The sequence below is a fragment of the Phyllostomus hastatus genome, unplaced genomic scaffold (assembly GCF_019186645.2).
Source record: "Phyllostomus hastatus isolate PE091 unplaced genomic scaffold, TTU_PhHast_1.1 phas_contig_210, whole genome shotgun sequence".
NCBI lineage: Eukaryota > Metazoa > Chordata > Mammalia > Chiroptera > Phyllostomidae > Phyllostomus > Phyllostomus hastatus.
The window spans coordinates 31992114-32010022 of NW_025333737.1; the positions used below are offsets into that span (position 1 = coordinate 31992114).

The following is a 17909-nucleotide window of genomic DNA, read 5'->3' on the forward strand; positions in this document are numbered from 1 at the left end:
GGCTCTTGCTTCTTCTGGAGAGATGTCTTGATGTAAATTTATTTTCCCTTGCCCTCTGCCCCTCACTCTGGGCTGGCCCTCTCTGTCCCTTGAGCTTGGGGGCCACCAGACCTGTCCGTCCCCAGCTCCAGAGTCACCCCCTAGCCTGGCTGTCCTTGCACCCCGCCCCCAGGGCTGCAGCCCTGCACCAGCTACACACCATACATACTGTGTCCACCTGGTCCAGCCAAGACCCCTCAGACCCCTGACTCCGGGAGGCGAATTCCAGCAAGGTGGTCACTCCACCACCTATGCATTTATTGGCAAAACCTGTTCCCAGGCATTGAGAGCAAGGGTGCTTGCAGAATGGGGTGGGTGACTTCCTTTTCCAGTGGGCAAGGTGCAGAGAGTCGGAGGGGACAGAGACATCCCAGGCAGAATGACAAAACCAGCAGCTAACATTTATTGAGCTCTTCCTCTGGGGCCTGAGGCTAGGCTTTGTCCTATGACAACCCTAGAGATCGGTATGGTTACCATTCAGGTCACAGAAGTGGAGAAAGTGAAGTGCTGGGAGGCAGCCGTCAGCCTCCAGGGATGTACCCAAGGGCTTTCCATCAGGAGTGTAAAGCCTCCTTTCTTTCCTGCCACACCTCGGATCTCGGTTTCAACCATCTCTTACTGCTTCCAGTTCTCTCAACTCTTTATACATATATATTAAAGATTTTATTTATTTATTTTTAGAGAGAGGGGAGGGGAGGGGAGGGGAGGGAGGAAGAGAGAGAAACACCCATGTGTGGTTGACTCTCGTGCGCCCCCTACTGGGGACCTGGCCTGCATCCCAGGCATGTGCCCTGACTGGGAATAAAACAGGTGACCCTTTGGTTTGCGGGCCAGCATTCAGTCCACTGAGCCACACCAGCCAGGGCATATTTTTGTTGTTGTTTTTTTTAAATAGATTCTGCCCATATTCTGCAGGACCCACTGTCTCCTACCCCAGTTGATAAATCTGGGTTCTCCTCAAGATTCGGCTTGGGTGGGGTTGGGGGCAGCGGGTCTCTAATGGCGGGTCTCTAATGGCGGGTCTGGGTGTGCGTGAAGCCCAAGTACAAGTATAATGATAGCTCTGAGAAAATACACAATAAATTACAAACTTCCCTCCCTCCTCCCACCCCACCTCCTTCCTCCCCCGCCCCCCATCCTAATCTAGAGCAGACTAAGGGTTGTGCGTCACTCCCCACTCCTGGGCAGGGCCTTGCCTCAGTCACCTCTGCGTCCACAGGGCCGAGGGGTTCAGTAAATGCTTGTGGAATGAATGCGTAAGTGAATGAATGAGAGCACTGGGGTAGGGAGCAAGGAAGTGGGAGCCCTGATTCCCACCCCTGGGTGTCTCCCCTTGCCCCCCCCACCTTATCCTTCCCAGGACTCCTTTCTCCGCTGCAGAGAAAAGGGTCCCTCGGTAGGGGGTGGGGGCAGAGGAGGGGAAGGGACAGCCTCGGGGCATCGCTAAGCACGGGGGGGGCCGGGGGGGGGGCGGCGCGGATGACTGAAGCGGAGCACACAGATCTCTGGCCTCGGGATCAGGAGACCGGGGTTCAAACCCCAGCTGTGTGGCTCGGGAGCTGTGTGGCCTTGGGCAGGCTTGACAAAGAATGATGGCTACAGCCTGACAGTCCTCTCAGAGTTTAAGGAGCCCTTTGTTCGCATTTATCTTTAGTCCTCAGCATCCACCCTGTAATGGGGGAACTACTATCCAATGCCCATTTTGCAGAAGAGGAGGCAGAGGCCGGAGAGGTTAAGGGACTTGCCCTAGGCCACACAGCCAGCGGGGAACTTGAACCCACCCTCCCCACGCCCTGCCTCACGAGCGCCCCCGGCTGTGCCATGAGGAAGTGGAGCCCAGATCTAAGTCTCCCAGCAGGGAGTTCCCATGTGGCAGTGCGGCAGCAGGGGGCGCTGTAATGTGAATGCCCTCATGTGGGCTCTACTGGCCATGTCCAGCCAGAAAAGCCAGCCTAGCCATTGTGGAAGGTTTCCTAGACACCCCAGCCTTCCCCTACCCACAGCCGTGGGGCCTCAGCTGCTGCCCCAGGGGGGGCCCTGGGAGTCTATGCGTTGCCCCCAAACTTCTGCGTTTCCCGAGAGAGCGGAGCGGTGGAGTGGCGGGGAGGTCCAGTGCCCAGGTCCTCCTCTCACACGGGCATGGGCACCTCGTCGTATTCATCCCGACCTTCCTCCTCATCAAAGCTTGGCTTGGCATCGTCAGCGTCCAGCTGGAGAGCGGGATGGGAAGGAGACAGGGTGAGCGGCCCAGGGGCCAGAGGAGCCCCACCCTGGCACCAGGAGGTACCTCTGGAGTTAGGAAAGGCCTGGCTTTCTTTGAACCTTGGATGAGTCCTGCCCGACAGCCCCTAAGTCTGGTCAACAAGAGAGATTCCCACAGGGTGGGGAGCCCCTGGGGATCTGATGCCCTCTGAAGGCGTGGACCTGCAGAGTGTGGGCAGGGGACTCCTTCACCAAGGCCGCCCCACAGGGACCTGCGTCACGTCTTAGGAGAATTCTACTGGAGGAGCGACTCTTCCAAAGTGATTTGGAAGACCGCAGGCCCAGCCACCCAGTGGCTGGGACAGCTCATGTGGAACACACCCTGGGTGCCTCTCAACCCTTTCAGCAACCCTGAAGCGACCCCTTTTACAGGTGAGCAAACCCAAGGCACAGAGGAATGAGGCCACTAGTTCCAGGTCTTACGCTAGGACACGGCAGTGCCAGGATTTGAACCCAGACCCCAGATCCAGACCTGAAACACACTGCCCTCTGCCTTCCTTAGTTCCGAGACCCACGCCCTCTGATGCGCCCTCCCGGTGCCAGCTCTGGAGCCCTGCCTGCCAGCTCCTGCTCTCTCTGCACCCTCCCTCCCACCCCAGGCCTCGGGGGTGGAGGTGGGGAGCGGCCACTCACACACTGGAGCTCCAGGTTCCGGAAGATGAGTGGCAGCAGGAAGCGGCGCAGGGGCACCGTGAGGATGAGGATGAAGGGCAGGGCCAGGGAGGTGCTCTGGAAGGATTTCACCGCCCACAGCACCACCAGGCAGATGATCTGGATGCCCGTGAACAAGTGCATGCGCCAGGTCTTTACCTGTGGGCCCAGGCTGGGGTCATCGCCTGCCCTGCCCAGGCACCCAGGACCCCCACCCCACCCGGGGCTGGGCACCCGGAGGGCCCTGTACCCGCTTGACGTAGGGCGCGTCCGGATGGTACTTGGGTGGCTTGAAGAGAAGCAAGATGCGGTCAAAGAGCTGGATGCCACTGAGGGACGTGACTCCCATGTAGAGGAAGATGCCAAACAGCACGGCCAGGGGGATGAGGGACAGGATGGGCCCCATGAGGATGGACAGGCCTGCGGGGAGAACCAGGAGGAGGCGCTATAATGTGAATGCCCTCATGTGTGCTCTACTGGCCATGTCCAGCCAGAAAAGCCAGTCCACCCATTGTGGAAGGTTTCCTAGACCCCCCTATCCTTCCCCCACCCACAGCCGTGGGGCCTCAGCTGCTGCCCCAGGGGGGCCCTGGGAGTCCACCGGCAGGGTCCAGGGAATGAAACCATGGGTGCCATGTGGAGCCCTTTCTCTGGATCCTTTTAACTGACACTACCCTGTTTTCCAGACGAGGAAACAGAGAGGTGAAGGAACTTGCCTGAGGCCACACAGCTAGTCACCTGCAGAGCAGGGAGTCAAGCTCCAGCCTGCCTAACTTCAAAGCCGACTCCTTTAACCTAGGAGGGGCCCCGGAGGTCAGAAAAGCCCACATTTTTTCTTGCCCCAGCCCAGAATGCCTCCATCACCCTCCACTGGCTAACACCAACTTCGCCTCCTATAAGAAACAACCCTCCCCTCCCCATCGGCAATCACGGAGCTGCCCACAGCAAGCCCAGCTGGGCTCTCGGCCTCTGTAGGCTCAGATCACCCCCCACCACCATGGCCCTCTGCCCTCTGCTTCCCTGGCCCCACACTATGCCCGGGGCCCTGCCCTTTGCATCAGTTGCAGAGCGGCTGAGCTAGGGAGCCCCCAGGGCCACCTAATGAACCCTCTAATGGAGCAGAAAGGGAAACTGAGACCCAGAGACAAGAAGGGATATCGAATTAGCAGCAGGGCAGGGCAGACCCACAGGTCACTGAACTTCTGTCTAGACAGCGCTTCAGGAATGGAAGAGGCCCTCCCCTCCTCCCCTGCTCAGACGCCCATCTCTGGGTGTTTCCTCCCGAATTCCATCACGTGAATAACACACCGGGGAGATGAGGGCAGCAGGCAGGTCAGGGGGGCTGCAGGGGGCCGGATCCTAAGGGGCAGGTGCTGGAGGCCAGGGGCAGGGACGGGAGTGGTGGCGGGTGTGGCCAGCCCTCACTCACCCACAAGCACAGAGACCAGGAGCCCGCTGATCCGCTGCTCCTTGACCTCCTGGATCTGCGATGCAGCCCCCGGAGTGCTGGCCTTGCCCATGACGGTGAGGGCGTTGGCGTGGGTGACAGAACGCACAGTGGTGGCGCTGAGCCAGGGCATCCCGAAGATAGCGGCCACCCCGCCCATGCTCATGACCAGCAGCAGGTCCAGGTGGAAGCCGGAGCCCTTGATCAGCTTGCGCTCCGGTTTGCTGATGATCAGCCTGGGGGTGTGGGGGTCAGGGGTGAGCGGGGGCTCTCCCTCCCCCGCCCTCTCAGCTCCCCACTTCCTTCCATCGACTTGAGTTTCTTGGCACCTCAGTTTATCCCTCTGTGCCCATCTCCCTTGGAGTTCCTCGCTCCCTTCCTTCCCACCCCCGTCTTGAGAATCCAGACTCTAAGAGCAGACATGCCCTCAGGCATCACCTGGAGTGTCCACAGGAGGATTTGCTCTGAAGCTAACGGAGTGTCGGCTGTGGGGAGCATCCCTGGTACGGGCCCCTTCTAAGACCTGCCCCCTTATTCTGTCGTTTTCATGTTGTGTTTCCTTCTTTCAAAGGCCTCCCCAAATGACACATTGTCAGGTCCCTGCCCCTGCCCGTCCATCATTCTTGCGAATAGGGAGGGCCTCGCGTTCTGCTGGGACTAATTAGCGTCAGCCCTCGGTGCCTTGCCTGCCTGCAACCTGCCCCTTTCTCTCTGCCTCGGACTCTCTGGGCCCAGCCCCCACGCGGGCTCTTACGTGGTGATCTGGGACTCGAGGAAGATGAGGATGAAGACCAGAAGTGCGGGCAGAGCGGAGGCGAACATCATCCAGATGGGGAACTCGGAGTACAAGCCCAGCGGGTGGATGACCCAGCCCCGGGCGGAGGAGTTGGACACCTTGAGGCCCGAAGGCACGCTGAGTTTCTGCAGGAGGGGGGCGCTCGTCAGAACCCTGGGACGGAGGGGCGGGGGGCCAGGGAAGGACGGGGGGAGACGGAGTCCTGGGCCCTTGGGAGCTCACTTATACTGCACACCCACTTTGTCCCCAGTCCCTACACTAAGCCTTTTTTGGACATCTTGTTCCCAGCGTCATAGATGAGAAGACAGTGTCGGAGAGGTTATGGGGCTTGCTTTTTGTCACGCCACTATGTGGTGGCGGAGTGAGACTCATGTTCAGGGCTGCCTGGCACCAGAGCAGGTTCTTTCCCGCTGCCCTGGGTGAAGCCATGGAGGGGGGCAAAATGACCTGGGCCCTTGCTGCAGCCCGGGGGTCCCGCAGGGCTGTGGGGAGGATATGGGGCTTCCAGGGGAGGTGGGCAGGGGTAGGGGTAGTTCTAGCGGGCATCGGCTCTGGGAAAGCCGTCCTGGGGAAGGAGCAAGCTGGAGAAACGACATGAGGGTGGAAGCCAAGGGTCACCTGGGTGTAGGTGTCCTTGATGAAGAAATCCACAATGACCATGATCAGGATGGAGATGGGAACCCCGAAGTCGCCGATGACCCGTCGCAGCTGCGGGCAGGTGGAGGAACCGGGGGTTAGTGCCCAGGTGCTCCCTGCCTCCCACTTGCCCGTGCTCCCGCCCTGTCTTCACCCAGGGGCCCTGCTCTTCCCAGGGGGGTTGTCAACAGGGTGCCCTGTTCTGTACCTCAGTGTGCTTACCTCCTGGCCTCTCCCTTTGGACCTGCCCTACCCCTGGCCCCCCAGCCTCTCCACCCCCTTGCAAGCACCGTCCGTCCACGGCCCGCTATTGGGTTCTCAGCCTGGGAGTGCTGAGGAACCGAGACGGGCTTGCCCGAAGAGTGAGACCCTGGACGAGGAGGGGGCCGGGGAGGCTTGGAATTGGGAAGGAGAATCTAGGGTAAGGAGGGAAGCTAACGGCATTGGGAAATGGGGGGTGCTTCCGACTGAGAGAGGGCAGTGCAGGCAAGGGCAGGTGGAGATCACAGGCTGACCTTGCCGGGGAAGTAGGAGCTGTTCTTGAACTTGCGCAGCGTCATGGCGAAGAAGAAGGTGCCGGCCATAAGCACGAGGGAGAGGAGGGCTGTGTTGGGCAGGGCAGCCTGAGGTTTGGGCTCTATCGTCACGTTGTGGATGTAATTCTTCTGCAGCGGGTGGTCCTGGAAGATCTGCAGCAGAAAACCAAGGCATCCTGTTCCCTTCACCCATCCATCCTCCGTCCATCCTCCATCTACCCATCTGTCGTCCATCCACCTATCTTCTGCCTCAACCGACGTGGCTACAGAGGGGCAATGGGATTCTACAGCTTGGTTTCCAGGAGTGAGGACCAGCTAGGCTTGGGTGGGGTGGGCCGTGAAGGCAATGAGTGTGTGTGTGTGTGTATGTGTGTGTGAGTGAGTGTGATCACCCAGGGCCCGGGAGACGTGCGAAGGCTGCAGCGCAGGGCTTCAGGGCCTTGGGAAGACGCACCAACCAGCAGAGTCAGGGGCAGACAAACAGTGTCTGCCCTTCCTCCACATAAAGCGCAGACACAGTATAAGGTGGCGGCACTGAGGGGGCAGGGTGTGTCCTCCGCAGGACCCATGGTTCTTGGGGGCGTGTGCAGGGGAGGAAGGGGACTTCAGCAGAGCCTCAGTCACCCCCGCCGCCCCAGCACACACGCAGCTCCCCATTTGCTCCTCACACACACGCTTACCCATTAGTCAGTCTGCGTGTGGTTGTGAGCATGGACATGTCACTGCATGAGGCTGTGAGCATAGACATGTCACTCTGCATGTGGTTGTGAGCATGGATGTGTCTCTCTGCGTGTGGTTGTGAACACGGACATGTGTGCACAGAGGGGCCTCTCATGCACGGTCATACTGCCTAGTCACGGAAAGAGTACAGTGGCAGGTGTCAACATGTGCGTGGTCACAGTCACATACCGTGAAAACACGGCCACGCAAAAGCCATGCAGAAGACATGTGCACAGTCTGTGCTCAGTCTCACGTGGAAGAACCCCCGTGTTCGTTCCCACGCCCGCCCACCTTGATCAGCTTCACGAACGTCTCATAGATGAAGATGAGGGAGATGAGGAAGGAGAAGATCTCCTGGGTGTAGCGGGAGATGAAGCGGACCAGGAAGCTGCCCTCGAAGGCCACCACCAGCACCACGAACAGGATGAGCCAAAAGCCAATCCACACACGACCCACGAGGTACTCCAGGCCGTTCCTGTCGCAGAACTGCAAGTGTCAGAGGGAGCTGGGGTCAGACAGAGGGACCCTGCGCTGTGCATCCGGAGGGGCGGGGTGGGGCGGGGCGGGGCGGGGCGGGGCCCGGGGCGGAGCCCCGGGCGGGGCCGGAACGGAGCTACCGAGAAGAAGGCTTCCTCGAACACCAGCAGAGGCCCTGAGAAGCCCACCACAAGCAGGGGCTGAGCCGCCAGCAGGGCGAAAAGGATGCCCTGCGCCGCGGTGGAGATGAGCAGCTCCGACACGCCCATCTGGTTCTGGGTCTTCTCTCCTGTGGGTAGAAGTCACGGCAGGGTCAAGGTCGGGAGATCGTGTCCATGGGCCAGGGGAGCATGTCAGGGCCGGCTGACGCAGGGGTCCGGGGTGTCAGACTGGAGCGGAAGTCAGGGCCCATGCAGAGGCCAGAGGCTCTGAGGACGCGGGGGGCGAGCGGAGGCACTGACCCAGAAGGCCGCCAAAGGTGATGGAAGGCGACAGGGCGGCAAAGTAGATGAAGATGACAGCAGCCAGCACCTGGGGGCTGAGGGCGTCCGTGATGTCACTCAGGTAGCGAGGGTAGCGACGCTTTATGTCACGCACCAGGCCCCCGAAGAGAAAGCCTGTCCGCTGCAGAGGGTCATCTGGGCCACCAGGCACCCCTGGACCCCCATTTAAATCTGTAGTGAAGGACAGGAACGTGGTCACAGGGGGTCACAAGGGGAGGAGTGAGGAGAGGGGCGACGAGGGAGTATCACCTGGTGGGAATGGAGTGGCCGAGGGGGCTGGGTGGCATGGGGGAGGGAGAAGGGGCCCCAGGGTATCTGATGGGAAGAGGGGACCCAGGGGCTCACAGGGGGGTGGGCACGGGCGTCTGAGGGTCTGTGGGGCTCAGACAGCCTCCGGCTGGGCAGGACAGGTACCTAGGCCCTTGTAGAAGCCGGGGTCCGGCTTGGCGGGGCTGGGCAGGTAGCGCCTGCGCAGCAGCTCCCTCTGCACGGGCACCAGGCTGAGCAGGGCCTGCTCCGAGGGTGCATCTGAGGGGGGCAGCACCAGGCTGCAGTCCAGGAAGCCCTCCAGCGAGCGCACCAGCTCTCCCCGACCCTTCGCCAGGTACGCGTCCATGCGGAACACCTGGGGGCCGGAGAGGGGGTCAGGGCAGCCCGCACCTGCTGGGTGGAAGGGACCCAGGAGTCCACGGCCAGGGCTCCCCCCCAGCACCTCTCGCCCAGGTCCTTGGGGCTAGGAACCGCTTCGCTTGCCTGCCTCCTTCACCGTCCGCTCTGAGAGGGTGTGGGGAGGCAGGCGGGCCCCGAGTGAGGAAAGGAGGAAGAACTATAAAGCAAACCGGGTGGCTTGCAGCCGACCAGACGCAGCCAGAGCAGACCAGGCCGTACCAGGCCAGGATAGACCAGGGAGGTCCGTGTGGACCATGGTGGGCCAGAGGAGGCCGGGCCAGACCGGGCAGGGCTGGGCCCGGTTACTCGGGTCGGGCAGGTCAGAAGCAGCTGTATTAGACTGAATGGGCCAAACTGGTGACGCTCAAGTGCCCAGGGCCAGCCCAGACTGGAGAGTGGGTCTTCACTGCCACCCAGCTCCCGGCAGCCCCCCCCGCCCCCCTCGGAGCCCTCGCCGGCGCCTCCTCACCCTCTCCGACATGAGGGTGGCAGCGGCCCGGCCGAGCTGGCTGTAGTCCGTGTGAGGGGCCTCGGGCCCCAGCAGCACGAGCAGGAAGCGCACGGGCACCGGCAGCTCCACCGCGTCCTCCAGCTCTGTGGGCTCCCGCAGCCGCACGAAGCCCAGCACCGGCCGCTCCAGGAAGGCGGCTCGGCCTGTGGGACAGGACAGGGTGGGGGACACGGTGCCGTCAGGCCGGGCTGCTGCTGGGGCCCAGGAACAGGGAGAGGGGCAGCAGGGGGTGTACAGGGGTGAGTGGGTAGGGGGCACCACTGCTCACCCACTAGCACCAGGGTGGCCTCTGAGTCCGGGGGGATCTTTTCCAAAATTCCCGATGGAGAGCGGCCTTCAGTGCCCCTCTCTCCCTGTTGGAAGGAGGGTGGTAAGGGGGACATCCAGCCCCCTCCTCTCTCATTTCTAACCACGTCCAGGTGTAGGCTTGCCGCCTCCCTGCACACAGCCCTCGCACGGCCTCACCTGTTCACAGAAGAGCTGAGTTTCCAGCGAGGGTTGCTGGGGGAGCAGAGGCTCTGAGGGGTCCCCGGAACGCGTCAGGACCGTGGGCTTCACACCCCCTAGGGCCTCGAGGTCTCCGGCGTGGCTGCAGGAGACAGAGGGGACGCGGGCTGAGTGGGCTGAGCTCGTGGGCTCTTAGTGGAGCACTGCCGGTGGGAGGGACCAGCTAGGGCTTTCCAGGGACCAGGCTGCAGGGTCCCCGGGGCAGGGGAGGCAGCTTCTTCGGGAGGTCGTAGCGGAGGCAGGCGCGTGGCCTCCGTCTGGAATGACTAGGTGGAGCCAGAAGGATGAATGGAAGGGAGGGGCTGGAGAGTCTGCCCTCCTGGGAACCAGTGGTCCCCAAATCTAAGCATGGAGACACGGCCGCCCCTCAAGAGGTGTCAGAGGCAGGAGCTGCCCTGGAAGAAAAGTGGGCCCCGACCTGGCGGGCAGGGCAGCACGGGGACTCCCAGGGGGAGCTCGGGGCTGGTGGGCCAGGGAAGCGGGCCCTTTGGGAGTGGAGCCCAGGTCCGGGCAGGCAGGGGCACCTGTGTTTGAGCAGCAGGACCCGGAGCAGCTCGTCTCGGTCCTGAGGCCGGATCTGCTCCTCGTAGATAAACCCGTCCAGCAGCTGGTTGGCCACTCCAGCCAGGGAGGTCTCCGGCAGATCCAGGAGGACGGTCCCTGCAGACCGTGGAAGGGTCAGCTGGATCGTGGCCCTCCTCCTCCTAGCAAGCTTCCCGTGCCGTGCGGGGGTCGCAGAGGGGCCCCACAGGGCTCACCCTTGGCGAAGGCTCTCTGCAGCTCCAGGAGGCTCCAGAAGGTGAGGTAAGACAGGTGTGGGCGGCCCCAGGCCCCGTCCCCGCCGAGGTTCTCCTCCAGCCGCACCCAGCGCGCAGCCTCCATCCACCGAAGCTCCTGGTTCTTCTCGTCCATCACCAGTTCATGCAGCTCCACGTAGACCTGCGGCCCCGCAGACCCGAATCAGCCCGTCACCGGGCTCAGGGCCGGGCTATGGGGAGACCGGCAGCCCAGGGCCCCGTGGGCACTCAGCAGGCTCTGAGGGATGTCTGTAGGAGGTCTGGGGCCCCGGAGCATTTGGGGGCAGATCCCCAGCTCAGAGGGACATCGGAGCTCCAGCCTGGAGTGTGAGTGAGATGGGAAATGTGGGGAGACGCCTGTGGGTCCCAGAGGTGCGGCCCGGCCCGCGCTTCCGGCTCTGTTCCCCAGCCTCCCTGAGCTGACTCCCCAAGCCCAGACTCCACTTCAGGGGAATTTGGGGAACCTCGGGACCAAAATGGGTGTGGGGCGGGCACTTCAAAGGGAAAGGAGAGGGAAACCTTTGGGTCACTGGGCCGCCTCCTGCCTCTAGGAGTTTTGAGTAAGAATGTCGTTCAGCTTGTTCTTGGGTTTCTTTGGGGCCAGGTGGCCACTCTCAAGGGCTTAGCTGAGGGCAGGGCAAATGTCCTAACCAGCAAGACGGTCTGGGGGCCCAGCAAGGATATGGGGGGCCTGGGCAGAGGGGAGCATTATTCACTTCAGCACTCCCCAGGGAGCTCCTGACCGCCCAGCCAGGGCCACAGGGCTTGCGGACTCCGACCTCCGTGGACCAGTTTCTCTCTGCCCTGCGAACTCCTTCCTCCGTGGACGGGGGCCCGGGTCTCCCTGAGCGATGGGGCTGACCTCTTCTCTCCCGCCGGTTTCCCAGGACCCCCACTCCTTCTCGGTCTGTCTGTGGCCTGTTTGAAGCCGTGCCCACCCTTGCCCCCCCTGGTAGGATGGTGGGTCCCAAGGGCCGCACAGGGAGGAGGCTGGGGGGAGGCGGGGGTCCTCACCTCGTGGGTGCCTGGCTGCACGGTGGTGTGGTAGTCTACGGTGGTCGGCGGCTCGGTGAGGTGCGCTGGAAACCCAGGGGCTGGTCAGTGCTGCCCGGAGACAGTCCTGTGCCCCCCGCCATCAGCCTCAGAAGCCAGTGCCGCATAATGTCCGGCTGGGACCCTTGTGCCCTCCACCCACCCCTGCCACCCGGTGGCTGTGGCTCCCCACGCCTGTCCTTGGCTCAGCCTGGCTCTGTCACCCCACGCCTAGCACTGTGAGGACCCTGGGGCTCATCCTCAGTGACCCACAGGAGGGTCGTCTCCAAGGCGATTGGAGAGACCTGAGTGGCAATTTTCAGGGTTTTCTTAGGGTCTCCTCCCCCTCTTGCCACCTTCTGGGACCAGTTTCCTTCCCTCTCACCTGCCTCAACAATCCTGCCAGCCCACAGCTTCTCCCCGCCTCCAAGCTGAGCTCTAGGCACCAGGGTGGGGTCTGCCCTTATATTGCCCGCATGCCCCCCCACCCCAGACCGCATTCCCAGAGGGGCCTCTTATCTTCAATACCAACTGCCTGCACTTAAGTCCTGTTGACAGTAAATAGGTGCCTGCCTGGGGCTCCCCAACTAAGACCTTGGACAGGCAGAGGAAGGTTTCCTGATATCTCTCTGCTCTGGGGGTTCCCCCAAAGCCCCTCATTTTTCAGGACCTCTGGACCCCCAAACAGAGCAATGTCCCCAGAACAAGGCCAGTGCCTGGCCTAGAAGCCAGCGTTGGATGGGCATGGTGGCACGTGGGCTCCTGGCACGTGGGCTCCATTGTCCCAGACAGGCCTGGCTGCCCCTCATGACTCTGAGGGGCATGGTGACGGTGACGGGTGACTGGTCCTGCCCACTGCCCCCGTCCCCTCCTGTGATCATTTCAAACAAAACTCTGTTTATGCTCCAATCAGCCAGGATTGTCGGAAAACTGCCCTGGGGCTGGGGCAGTGGGGAGGGAGTTCAGAGAAGGGGGGAGGACAGGTTCCCCCAATGTCCCTGCCTGGGGCTCAGCACCTCACCCCAGCGGAGAGGGCAATGCGGCTCACCTTCAGGCTCCTCCACCTGGGGTGCAGGCATGCCTGGGTCTTCATACTCCTCCTCCTCTAGAATCTCTTCTAGCCCCTCTTCGTAATCCTCCTGCGGGAAGTGGCCATCAGGGCGCGGCTGTGAGGGGCTCCCCGAGTCCCCAGGAAGGTAGGAGTTTGGGGCCAGGTGCCCAGCGCCCCCAGGAGGAGCCCAGCAGACGCCAGGAGAGACTCACCCGCAAATCCCCCATGGTGCTGTCCCGACCGTCCGACTGTTCTCAGGGATCTGAGCCCCCAGCATAACCCGCACCGCGGGTGCCTGCAGGGAAGGCACAGGCCGAGTGAGGTGCAGGGCATTTCGGGGTCTCCTGGTCCTCCCCAGAGGGGGCTGCATTTGAGTGGAGGGGGAACCCAGGTGTTGGGAGACAGTGGGGTCAGAGGAAGGAGGTATGGGTGGAGGGCATGAGCCATCAAACTGGGGAAGGGAGGGGGCCCTGCTCTGGGGTGAGGGTTGGGTAAGTGCTGGCCATGGGGGTGCCCCAGAGCCTATGCGTGAGATTGTCCCCACTGCTCAGAGCTTGCCCCTCGAAGATCCTGACCGTGTATGTTTTTGCTCCCTCTTCTGTCCCTTCCCGCCCCGTCTCCCCAGGTTTCCCTGCCTCTTCCATCTTTCTTCTCTTTCTTCCTTCTCTGGCCTTGCTTCTGCCTGGGCCTCAGGTCCTGGAATTCTCATGGGTGCTGCTGAACCTTAGGCCGTAGAAGTCCTCCCGCCCATGGGGCTGGCACTCTGGCCTGCTCCCCACCTGGGAGGTGGAATGGTCAGAGGGCCCCCCAGAACCAGAGAACCCAGAGATTCCGGCTGCCTCTCTGCTACTGCCTGGCCGAACAGCCTTGGGCACGCCCAGACTCTGTCTAGGTCAGCGATTTGCAAACTTTTTCATTTCACGGCACGCATAAACTAATAACTAAAATTCTGTGGCGCACCAAAAATATATGTTTTGCCGAAGTGACAAAGAAAATCAGGCATGATTCTGATTCATTCACAGCGGATGGCTATTGTTGTGCCCCCCGCGGTCATTTTTTATTTGACAGTCTGAGGGCAAAAGCCTGAGCCCCCGACTGCACAGTCAGGTGCTGCATGCTTTCAAACGTCTAGCGGGCACCCGCGTGCTATGGCCCAGCGGTTGAAAATCGCTGCTCTGCGGTCTCCGTCATTCCATCTGTCTGACAAGAGGGCCTTCCTCCCGGGGTTCTGAGAAGACGGGAGAATGGAGGTGCCTTGTGCTCCTCCAGGGCCTTAGAAAGTGCACCGGTGGCCCAGATTGCTGCCGCCGCCACCACGCCCAGCCGCCCTCCAGCCGCAGGCCGTGCTCTGCCCCACGCTGATAAGAGCCTGCTCCCTGGCGGCTGCCCTGCCTCTGGACGCGCTCCGAACACCTGGCGGGCCGGCCAACCGGGGCAAGGTCAGATAAGGGTCTGGAGGGGCATCTGGAGCCCCGAAGGTGGAGCGCAGCTGGAAGGGGCTTGGTGGCGAGGGGTGCGGTGACCAGATGACAGAGAGGGCTCCCGGGTGGCACGGCGCCACCTTTGTGTAATCGCCCCTCGGCTGCGCCGAGCTGTGCAGACTTATCTCCCACAACCCCAGCCGCTCTGGGAAGCACGCAATGTCATTAGCCACGTTTCACAGGTTCAGAGAGGTTTACCTGCTTCGGTTCCCTCGTGGGGGCGTATCAGAGACAAAATTAAAGCCTGGCCTCGCTGACTCTAGCTCTGTCTCTAACCATTAGACTGAGTTTCCCCCAGAAGAGAAAACAGCTATTAGCTGGTTTAGAGTTAGTGAGTAAGAGCATGGGCTCTCTGGGTTCAAATCCTAGCCTGCCATTTACTAACTGTGTGACTGTGTGACCTAGGACAAGGGACTCAACCTCTCTGTGCTTTAGTTTTCTCATCTATAAAATGGGGTAAAAGCCCTGGCTGGTGTAGCTCAGTGGATTGAGCGCGGGCTGCGAACCAAAGTGTTGCAGGTTCGATTCCCAGTCAGGGCACATGCCTGGGTTGCAGGCCATGGCCCCCAGCAACCGCACATTGATGTTTCTCTCTCTCTCTCTCTCCCTCCCTTCCCTCTCTAAAAATAAATAAATAAAATCTTTTTAAAAATGGGGTAATAATAGCCCTGGCTGTTGTAGCTCAGTGGACTGAGCGCCAGCCTGTGAGCCAGGGGGTCGCTGGTTCGATTCCCAGTCAGGGCACAGGCCTGGGTTGCCGGCTGGGTCCCTGGTGGGGCGCGGGTGTGTGAGAGGCAACCACACATTGACGTTTCTCTTTCCTCTTTCTCCCTCCCTTCCCCCCTGTCTAAAAATAAATAAATAAAATCTTTTTTTTTAAATGGGGTGATGATAATATCTGCCTCGTAGGCTGCGACAGCCCGAATTCCGTGTGCACAAAGCATTTGAAACAGCGCCTGCGCGGAAGGAGCTCCATGTAAATGCGTGCTGGCACTGCGGTTACTCCTGGGTATGGAAGTCAGACGTGCTGCCCTCCTCCCCTTCGCTTTCCCAGTTCCCCTAGAATTGGCGGAGGTGCATGGAGATCCTCGGTGGTAGGGGAGTCATTTCCCCCCCAAACACTCCCTAGAGCGGGGACAGTGGTCTCCCTGGTAGACTCCCTGAAATGACCCGATGGGAGAAGTGCCAGCTGACAACTTTTCTTTTTTCAGGTTTTATTTATTTTTAGAAAGAGGGGAAGGGAGGGAGAACAACTAGGGACCTGGCCTGCAACCCAGGCATGTGTCCTGACCGGGAATCGAACCAATGACCCTTTGGTTCTCAGTCCAGCGCTCAATCCACTGAGCCACACCAGCCAGGGCAACAACTTTTCCCCTAAGAGCATGATGAAGGGGTCTTGGGATCCCCATACATGGGGGAAAGAGGGGGCTGGGGGGTGAGACCGGAGTCTGCGGGGTCTGTGGGAGCCTGCCAGGGCCCCAGACTCCCTTTTCCACACCAGTCCCACACACCTCTGTTGCCACGTGCCAGGCTCTTTCTCCTCATACCAGCCAGTTTTCTTAATATCAGCCAGCCCGCTTACCCCAACGGCAGGTGCCAATGGGCCTGTGCCCTTAGGGGCAACAACCCACACTGCAATGTTCTCACCATACCCACCTGCGCCCCCCTTGGAGGTCAGAGCACCTGGGCCCACTTGGGCAAAGGTTTAGGATGGGCACCTGTAGACCCCTCACGACAGGCACCACAGGACCAGCCCCAGCCCCTCCCAGCCCCGCTCACCTGCTCACGAGCCTTGGGGTCCCTCCAGGAACTCCTGCAGCTGCGGTGCCCTCTGCGACCAGCCCAGCCGAGCTCACACCTGCTCCAGCAGCGCCAGGTTCTCGCTCCTTCGCCCCAGGGGCAGCTTGCAAACCCCTGACTCATGCCCCCGCCTCCTAATCTGCCCGCCCCACGGGCCACGGGAGCCCCTTCTCACCGCCCCCCCCGCCCTGCTCCCACTGGGTGCCCAGTAAACAGAGTTATCTCTCACACACATCTGGACAGCTGTGAGTCTGGCCCACCCCACCCCAGCCGGCCCGCCCCCGACGCCTCCCCCCCCCCCCCCCCGGCCCCTAGGATTCCCCTGGGCTTGCTTTGTGGACTAAGGTTTGATGGCTGGGTTCTCAGAGCTCCCGGCTGCCGGCAGGTCTGGCCCCAGCCCGTGGATGCTGCTCTCCTGCCTCTGTCCATCCTCACTGTGGCCAGGCCCCTCTGCTCGGGCCCCGAGCGGCACCGGCACCTTCTCCCCTCTCCTCTCTCGGTGTCCCCCCTCAGGACTCGCTCTTCCCCTGCAGCCTTGCCCATGGGGCACCTGCTCAGTGCTCACAGGGCCCAGGCAGCCCCCTCCCCTTCTTGCTCCGGACGAGGGTGCCCTGGCCGCCCCCTGCCCAAGACACCAGCTGGTTCCAAAGAGCTGGCCCCCGGGCGTTAAGACGCTGCCATTCAGTCAACCTGAAACAATGTCAGGTCAACAAAACAACCTGCCCCACACAGGAGCGCGGCGCTCACAAAGCCGCAATGTCTGGGCACACTGGCTCCTCTGTCCGCCGCCCGCCCGAGCAGCCCGCATTCTCGGCCCACGCTGTGCCCCTCCCCACACTCCCCCAGCGGGGCAGTCTCTGCTCCTGGGGGTACTGGGGCTGGTCTCCTCTTCCCGGGCTTCGGTTGCTAAACAGGCACCGACGGAAGGAGGAGTGCAGATCGGCAAGGAAGGAGCGAGTTTGAAAGCAGACAGCAAGGGGGTTTTGTGGACGCGGCTCAGGGCAGTGGAGGCAGGAAATTATCCCAGCCCGGCCCTGCTGCTGGCAGGCTGTGGGACCCCGGGCAAGCGCCTGTCCCTCTCTGTTCTTCAGTGTCCTCACCTATAAAGAGAACGGTTCTGTGGCTGCCCGCTTGGGGGTTCTCTGCTTTGGATCCCAAACGCAGACACTCAGAGACAGGGACAGAGGGATGGGCATACCCAGCAATTCCACAGTCATCTCCTGCGTCTCCGCCACAAGCCCGCACTGCCGAGCGCTGGCAGAGAGAGAAGGGCAGGGACCCACCGGAGCTGGATCCTCCTGCTGATGGGGCTTCCTTTCTGGGCGCTGGGCTGGGGGCTTGCCCTGGTGCTCACACTTAACCCTTCCGGCCTCCCCGTTTAGCAGAGGAGGCCACTAATGCAGCAGAGAGGCAGAGTGGGTTCCCAGGGAGAAGGGGAACCAATGAACAGGGACCCCCCCCCCCCGTAGTGGGCACTGTGCCCAGCAGTGGACACGCGTTCTCTCTCGGAGCTCTCCAAATGCTTCTGAGCAAGGTGCTGCTTGTTGCTGTTCGTTTCCCCTCACGGGTGAGGACACGAGGGCGGGAAGGTAGGTGACGCCCCAGGGTCCTGGGCCGGTGCAGCCTGAGCTGGAACTCGGGGCTTCAGTCCGCCTCACGCAGAGCCCTGAGCTCCCTGCTCCAGGTTGGTGCTGGCTCTTGCTGCTGGTGGACTCTCTGGGCTGCTTCCTGTGGTCTTTGGCAACCAATGCCAAGGGACAGCCCCGCTCTCCTGCCACAGCCCCGAGAGGGCCCAGGCGCCCCTCTGCCTGCCGCAGGTACCCACCCTGGGTCACGCCTGCCCCTGCTCACGCCCCTTCTTCTGTTCCACCAAGGTGCCAGAGCCGTTCCTCTCGTTCCTCTCATCTCTCCCCGTCCTACGTAGGTGCTCCTCCCAATGTCCCCCAGGGGCCTCCTTCTCGCTGTTCAGGGCTCAGATCAAATGTTGCCCCCCA

The 17909-nt window shown here is 61.7% G+C and overlaps 1 protein-coding gene across 3 annotated transcripts; it reads right to left on the minus strand.

The window, feature by feature from the left end:
- Positions 1–1176: 1176 nt before the first annotated feature.
- SLC4A1 (solute carrier family 4 member 1 (Diego blood group)) lies at positions 1177–16008 on the minus strand. Of its 3 annotated transcripts, XM_045836526.1 has the most exons (20): positions 15895–16008; positions 12847–12929; positions 12632–12722; positions 11566–11630; positions 10513–10693; positions 10279–10414; positions 9713–9836; positions 9516–9600; positions 9206–9390; positions 8482–8692; positions 8026–8238; positions 7705–7853; positions 7379–7573; positions 6347–6520; positions 5814–5903; positions 5154–5320; positions 4382–4635; positions 3203–3372; positions 2935–3111; positions 1177–2249 (listed from the first exon to the last, which is right to left on the minus strand). In XM_045836526.1, exons 2-20 carry the CDS (start codon positions 12859–12861, stop codon positions 2169–2171), a joined length of 2763 nt encoding a protein of 920 aa, XP_045692482.1. In that variant the 5' UTR covers positions 12862–12929; positions 15895–16008; the 3' UTR covers positions 1177–2168. The 3 variants fall into 3 exon arrangements, with proteins under 3 accessions (XP_045692482.1, XP_045692483.1, XP_045692484.1); XM_045836527.1 differs by lacking the exons at positions 12632–12722; positions 12847–12929; positions 15895–16008 and adding an exon at positions 11969–12039; XM_045836528.1 differs by lacking the exons at positions 12632–12722; positions 12847–12929; positions 15895–16008 and adding an exon at positions 11973–12019.
- Between the last annotated feature and the right edge of the window lie 1901 nt (positions 16009–17909).